Source organism: Pipistrellus hanaki, assembly GCF_964339955.1.
Source record: "Pipistrellus hanaki genome assembly, chromosome: 11".
Lineage (NCBI taxonomy): Eukaryota > Metazoa > Chordata > Mammalia > Chiroptera > Vespertilionidae > Pipistrellus > Pipistrellus hanaki.
In genome coordinates, this window is record NC_140513.1 from 49,105,885 (window position 1) to 49,113,406 (window position 7,522).

Sequence of the window (7,522 nt, forward strand, 5' to 3'; positions counted from 1 at the left end):
CAATGTCAAGGATAGGGTATGTTTACCTCACATGTTAAGGTGACCTACTTGAATCAATTTTAAATGGCGTCTATGCTGTTCTGAAACTGTATCCAGAGCATTCCGAGATCCATGCCATAATATCCCCCTGAACACTCAAGGTTCACCCACCTATGGAATCCTCTGGTCACTGACTTTTAAATAATAATTAGGCCACTGTCTCTTCTTCACTGACACTTTCTGAAAAATATACCCATCCCTGATCTTCAGATGTGGGAGGCCTGTGTCCCCAACTGCCTTAGAGGACATAAAGCATTCCCTGAAGGGGAAGGTGTGGGCTGCTCTCCATGTTCATTAAGGTTAAGCTATGGTGGGAGACAGAGCCATCTCCTCAAACCTCATCATGGAGGAAGTGGGCTTTGCAGAAGGGCACATGATATCTGTTTCTCAACAAGAGCTCCAGGCAATGGTCATTTTTTGGAAACCAATGGAAGCAATCAGTAGGAGCTGAACTTCCTCCTTTCTTTCCTTAAGCAAAAGCCCTGAGAAACCCTAAACCCATGCCCCCAACTCAGGACACAGAGAAGACATCACTATTATTACAGAAATATTTATTAGGCAAGTCAATATTCCCCTCCAGGGAGGAAGGAATTATTCGGGGGAAGGAAATGTTTTCCCCTGGAAATTATAGAGAAGCATTGTGTGCCTAAATCTTGGAGGCTGATGTCTGACAGCAGTGCCTCCCGCAGTGGTGGGAACAGCAGGAGGCCCCTTGGCAGCTTGAGGCCTGCAGGTGGGGCTTGGAGGAGGCACAGTCCCCTTGAGGGACACAGATTGGGGGTGCTTCTGGCATACTTGCTGGTCCTTTAATGTCACTGTTTTTGAGCAGGATCTTTCATCCTTCCTGCTATGTCTAATACTTGTGGCTCTCTGGTCATCAGAGATAGCTGCTTGGAGGTCAGACTCCTTATTTGTCACGTTGGAGAAGGGAGCCCTACAGTTTAAATCACAGCCCTGCACGGACTTTACCCTGGCCTGCACTGCTCCCTTCTGCACAGGTTTCCCTGACTGCACTGCAGAGGGATGGGGCTCTTGAGGGAAGGTGGTAGCTCCTGCCTGCCTATGCCCCTGTTTCTCCTCTGGGCACTTCACAATCTCAGACCTGACTCTGTGGACTTTCTGGGTCCCAGTGAAGGTAGCTCTGCACTTAACTGGGCCTCTGCTCTGTGCAGATGATATGTGTCTTCCCGGTTTAGGGATGGTTTCTTGCATTATCCCTGTGATTGAAGGATGGGGTCTTTGAAAAAGGTTCTTCATTTTATTTATAAAAAGGCTATCTGGAGGAGCATGTCCCTTTTGGGGCAAGTTGTGGAAAGACTTGCTTCCATGCATGTCCTTTACATCTGTGTCCTGAGGAGGAAATCTCTTCCCTTTAGGTTGGGAAATTATCACTCGAGCATCTCCTCCACCAAGCTCTTTATATTTGGAGCATGTAGGCTTTGGGGGAGGGCACACAGTATCTTTCTTTACCTTTGGTGGGAAATTCTCATCCTGGCAGTACTTCAATGCATACCTTTGAAGCCGAGATTCCTGCTCCTTCTCTATCCTGACTGTGCTGTCCTCTGAATGTACATGCAGCACCTGATGAACTTCCTTGTTCACACCTGAGACAAACTTGGCAGGAGTCAGGGAGGCTTTGTCAGTCAAACTGCCTGAGTCACTGGACCTGTCCTTGGGTTTGCCTTGGGCCTGGCTATGCTTCCTGCTCTCCAACTTCAAGTTCAACTCACCAATTAGTTGCTTTCTAAGTTCTGATAAGTTAGCTGGATCTGATATTTTAGATGGTGGGTTTTCAGTAGTCACAGTGGTGTCTCTGTTTTTCTTTTGGGAGATCCCTGGCTGGCTGGTTGTCACAGACGGAAGAGCATAGAGCTCCTCAGCCCTGGCTATCTCCCTGGGCTCGGTGGGCATGAAAGCAGGTTCTGCTTTATCCCTATTTGTGGCCTCTGGCATTTCAGTTCTGTCAGTAAAATTCAGACTCTTATTCTTTGGTGCAGATTCTCTATTTGCTTGCCTTGCAGGCAGCTCTGAAGGTTGAACGTTGCCTGTCAGAGAAAGACTCTGACTTGTTTTGCCAGGGATGGTGTTTGTGACAGACAGAGGTGGTGGTTGGGATTCCACCATTGTCTCAGTTTCCTCTGAACGTCCTTGTTGGATCCCCTGTTCCTCCTTGTCCACAAGTGAGGTGGCAGGGAGATGAAGATTTAGGACAGTGGGTGAATTTTCTTTTCGCACTTTTTCACTGTGAAGACCCAGAGGCATAAAGTTCCCAGATTCAGTGCTCACCTCTGAAATCACTTTGCTTGAGGAGGAAGAGTGAGGATAGATAGTGGATTTAGAGTTAGTTCCTTGATCCTTTGTGGATTCAAGGACTTTGGGAGGGAGGCCTCCTAATGTCTTCGTAGGTAAGTTGGTATCCTGGTCTTCCAGCATCTCTGGTGTACTTGCCTCAAGGAAGGCAGGCTCCTGAAACTTGTTCAGACAGTAATCCCCACCCACTGATGGTGGCAGACTTCTCTGTTCAATTTCCCTATTGGATTCTACTGAAAGTGTATGCTGGATAGAGTGATGTGAACTCTGCACAGTCCTAGGTAGGTGACCCTCACTCATTTCCCCAAATTTTTTGCTCAGATGTACTTTCAGGAAATTTACCAGATGTCTCTGATTTACATTCTGCATTATCACTTTCTTTTTATCAATGTCACATACCACACCCTTATCTGAATCACTGTCAGAGTCAGTCAACACACATTTTGGATGACTACCTAAGCTGTCTGTTTCTTCATCAGACTGCTGATATGTTTCTGAGCACTGCTTATAGAAGTCTGCTGATGGGGTGACTCTATTTAGAATTTCACTACCATTGGCCTTATATGTAGAGATCCATGAGAGGCCATAGCAGCACTTTGGCTTAGGTATTTCTGAGCAATCGCACCTAGGCTTCATGAGTGACAGAGACTCATGGATCCTGCGGGGCAGGCCCCACCGGTGTTGAATGAGCCTCTTCCTAAGGTGATGTTCAAATTTCTTTCTAAACTCAGCACTGAGCGGATACTCAAAATGATCAATGGAGATTGAAATATGGGCCTTAGTGGGCCCACAGGAAGGAGATATGGGTGCTGAAGGACAGCAGGCTTCCCAAGAACTTAGAGCCAGAGAAGGTAAACCCCACAAACCTTCCTGTTTCTTCTTTAACACATTCCATTCCAGTTCTTCAATATCAGATGAGGTGAGACTTTCTGATTCATTCAGGGGTGTATGGCAATACACTCCACAAACCTTAGTCTGGTCTATGAGACCAGCTGATAGGATTGGGAGTGGGCATTGAAGGTGGACCTGGGGTTGGAGGTGAGTGAGAGGTGAGTGATGGTATAGAGGCAGAGTTTGAGGCAGAAGTTGAGGTTGGACCTTAGGCAAGGATGGAGGTAGGAAATAAGGAAGTCCTGAGGATTCTTGGCCTATAAAGGCATTTGAGATGCTATTGAAGATTGAATAGTTACCTGAGACATGCACAGCAGAGAGCAAGGACTCGCTGTGTAGAGTTGGAAGCCCCCAGAAAAGCTGGATAACTTCTTGCTTTAAATTGTCCTCCCAGGTCTTAGGATATGAGTCATGCTCTACTGAGTCATGCTCTTCAGAACTGAGAAAGAAGACTTGTGTTGGATCTATTAGTTTGACTGCAGAGTCTTCCACAGAAGAGATTTTTGTAGAATGAATGTCAGACAACTTTTGATGGAAATCATATGGTGTCAAGGTTGAAGAGAAGTGTTTGGTTCGGGGTGAGGAATGTTGTCCCAGAAGTTCAGAGTCGGAGTGAGAGGATGGCTCTGTAGTTAGAGTTTGATATGATGGTGATGGTGACAGAAAATTGCCTAAGGCGGTTATTGAGTTAGTGGAGAGAAGAGAGGGAGATGGTGGGGAAGGCTCAATCAGAGATGTTGGTGTGAGTTCCCCTTTAGGAACTCCTGGGAAAGCAGAAGACAGATGGAATGAAGGCTCTGCCACAAGAGCTGTCACAGGAGCTGTGGAAACCACAGGGGACACTGATGGTGTAGACCTTTCCAGATCTGTCATGGGAGCTGTGGAAACCACAGGGGACACTGAAAGAGTAGACCTTTCTAGAGCTGTCATGGGAGCTATGGAAACCACAGGGGACACTGATGGAGTAGATCGTTCCAGAGCCTTTGAGAAAAGCCGATTGACTTCAGCTGTTGCCTTGTTACATATGTCACAGGAGGGGTCTGGACATAAAAGTTGACGAAAGTGATTGGAATCATGATTCCGTCCCAGGGGGCTGCAGGAGACAGGAAGTAAAATGATGCAGCCATGGTCACAACAAGGAAAGGAGGACCTACTATGGGTGGGGCCACCTGAAACCTGCTGCCCCTATACTTTGGTCCATATCCATGACTTCACAATGCACTCATCCCAAGGCATTCACTCTCATTCCCGTTCCTATGGCAACCCCTCCCATGACTAGGGAAGGCTCCACTGAATCCCTATAATAGCAAAGGTCCGGCACTAGATAGCTCAGGAAAAAGAGGAGACGGCTAGTCACCTTTTCAGGAAAGCAATCAGCTCCCTTTCCTCCTCCACTTTCTTGTGGAAATATCTTGAACCTGGAAAACCAGGAAAGTGAGTTACATGTAATGAAGGTAGACTTATAGGGAATATGCAGGGGTCCTTTAATGGGAGAACATTGGGATATTAGAGTCTGAAAGCCCCAGGAATGATTAAATGAAGTCAAATGGGCAGCAGTGTGTTAATAAGGTTCCCTTGTGTGTTCTTATTTAATAAAGTACTTTCATGCACATTATCTCATTTAATGCTCAAAACCTCTCTGTGAGGTAGAGGCCAATGATCACAGCAAAGAAGATTCTGATCACCCTGAAGTCAAACTACTTTCTCAAAGTCAGGAGACAGAACTTCTGACTCTCAACATCTAATGTGTAATTCCCATGCCTGGGTCTTTCATTGCTTCTTACTCAGGGACAGCAGAGCAGGGAATCTAAGAAGTGTCTCAGGTTCTGTATTTCTATGAGCCTCTCCTATGAAGTCTGTGATTCATGAGAGGGAATATCTACCAGGTGGCCTAGAGATCATAAAAGGAGAGAGGAAGTGTAACCCTGGGGAGCTCAGGTGGAATAGCAGAAACTTACGTCCCCATGTTCCGCCTTTCCTTCTCCTCTTGACTTTGCCCTGATGCTAAGAAGAAAAAGGAAAGAATGAGAGATTGGGAATCGTTTTTCTCCTTCTATACCTAGGAAACTCAGCATTTGCTCTCTAAGAATAATGGCTCTCTGAGCCTAAGGCATTTAAACTTACCGAACGTTATCTTCCTTTTACCAGATTTTAAAGTTTAAAAATGTATTAAATTTTTCTTCTTTGAAAAACTCCAAGAAGAATTTTGTCTTTGAGGTGCAAACCTGGTTTTTCTCAGAGGCCCTCTGCTCAAATAGAGTATATAACCTGAGGCCTACAATTGCTTCTCTGTTTCCTCAGATAGGACCCAGTTAACCTGACATGGTGCTCAGATGCTCTCAGAGGCCCAGCACTCATCAGCCCAACACAAAGGCTTGGACAAGTGATGCCTGACAGAGCAGCATGGCTCAGGATGAAGTGCTGGTTAACTCTGATGTCCTACAAAGATCCCCAAGTCTCTAAATAACTGGATCCAGATCTAGGGAATCACTATGTTTGGAGCCAGAAACCTGCCACCACACCCAGATGGTCTGTGAGCTTCATATGGAAACCCGAGTCCTCCCTGAATCCCTAGCCCTGCCTGGTCTCTTCCCTTAGAAGAGTGATGTTCTGTTGTCTCCTTAGATGTTGTCCCATCTTCAGTGTATCTATGACTTAACCAAACTCCTTTAGAAATGTGGAAATTTAAATAACAAGAAAGAACTCTGCTGAGGCTTGCTCAGTGTTCCTTACCTTATGTGTCTGTTCCCTTTTCCAGAAGGTTGGGATTAATGGAATTCTCATGAAGAAAATAAAAAAAAGGAATAAGCTCAACACCAAGATGATAATTACGTTGTGTTCACTATATGAACATTCTGGGCAGAAGCTCAGATAAAACTCTCTTAGGCTTTTCAGAAATAGACTGGGTTCCATTTTCTGAATCGCAATGCTGATTGAAGCAACTGAGCTCTGAAAGTGCAGAACCTTGACTTTATAGTCTTGTCTGCATCACAGAGCATTGTGGAGTCACAAATGGATTCTGAAAGTGCGGGCAGGTACACTGTCAAGAGGGTGTGCCCACAGCCCCAAATTAGTGCTCTGCTTCTTTCACCTATAATCCAGATATTATCTGGGTCCCCTTTAATGTTGGAAACCTTGACTTTGGTCTCACCAGGTCCACTACCTTGCAAATCTGACATACTCTCTGGAAATTTTTCTTGTGCCTAGACATTTGCACTGAGGATCATATATGTCCTCAAATCCAACTTACAGAAAGCCAGGTTCAGAACTAAAAAGTCTTTTAGACTTCTTTAGTTTTTTGGTTTTTTTTTAATGTTTAACAGCAAATGTTTTTCAATAAGTTATAAATGAATAATACCAGTTTAAAATATCATCCCCTCCTCCCCCCAGGAATACATCTAATATATTTTGCATACATCCAACCCCTAAGTTCTGTAATAAAGCTCTCCACAGGACATTTCAGGCTGCCATGGATGGTGCCAAGTTGCTGTGGGCAGAGTGTGATCCCCACACAACCCCATGACAGCTTCTCAGTTGAGGTACATCCCCACACAGAAGTCCGGTCCCAGATTTCAGGCTGCACTTGGCTATATTGTCTACAAGGAGGAGTCTTTTCCAGAATCTCTACTTGAATAACGCGCTGCTATTTGAGAAAGCTCATTGGCTGTAAGTCATTAGTTTAGGACTCATGCGTTTTTAGTTTCCTGGGGACAATCCTCAGTGCTCTCTCACTCCCATCCCTGTTACTATCCCTGGGCTGCGCCACATGCTTACTGCTGTTCTCAGGGTCCCCAAAAGGCAACTGGTTTACATTAAAAGGAGGTAGCCTCTCAGGGCTGTCAGCACCCCCCTTACTTAGTGGTAGACAGAGCATGCTTACTTGTACTCATGTTGAGTCTCCCTGAACTCTCACTATCTTGAGTCCACAGAATTTCTGTGCCATGGGGCTTCTCAAATGCTATACGTGAATGAAAAGGCAGGTACTGAAGTAGCATGTAGCCCTTCTGCTCATGCTTATTCTCCATTGTCTCCTTGGTTTCACTGGTAAACCTGAATTTTAAGGTAAATTGCTAAGAATCACAAAATGGTGGCAGTGCTGCATTAAAACCTGAATGTGTCCCCTGAGTGACAGTGCAGGTTGTATTCCTGTGACCTGATCTGTAGCTTCTTTCCTTGCCTTGATTCACTCCCTGATCTTACCACATTCCACTGTGTGAACTTGAGCGTGTCAGTAAACCTCTTGGAACCTCAGCTTTCTCATTGTTAAGATAGGAATGCACCT

General features: G+C 45.4%; 1 protein-coding gene across 1 annotated transcript; it reads right to left on the minus strand.

The window, feature by feature from the left end:
* Window positions 1-630: 630 nt before the first annotated feature.
* On the minus strand, window positions 631-7,265 carry LOC311630300 (spermatogenesis-associated protein 31D1-like; the record flags this gene model as incomplete). Its single annotated transcript, XM_084899160.1, has 3 exons — window positions 631-4,333; window positions 4,598-4,658; window positions 7,121-7,265. 3 exons carry the CDS (start codon window positions 7,263-7,265, stop codon window positions 631-633), a joined length of 3,909 nt encoding a protein of 1,302 aa, XP_084755286.1.
* Between the last annotated feature and the right edge of the window lie 257 nt (window positions 7,266-7,522).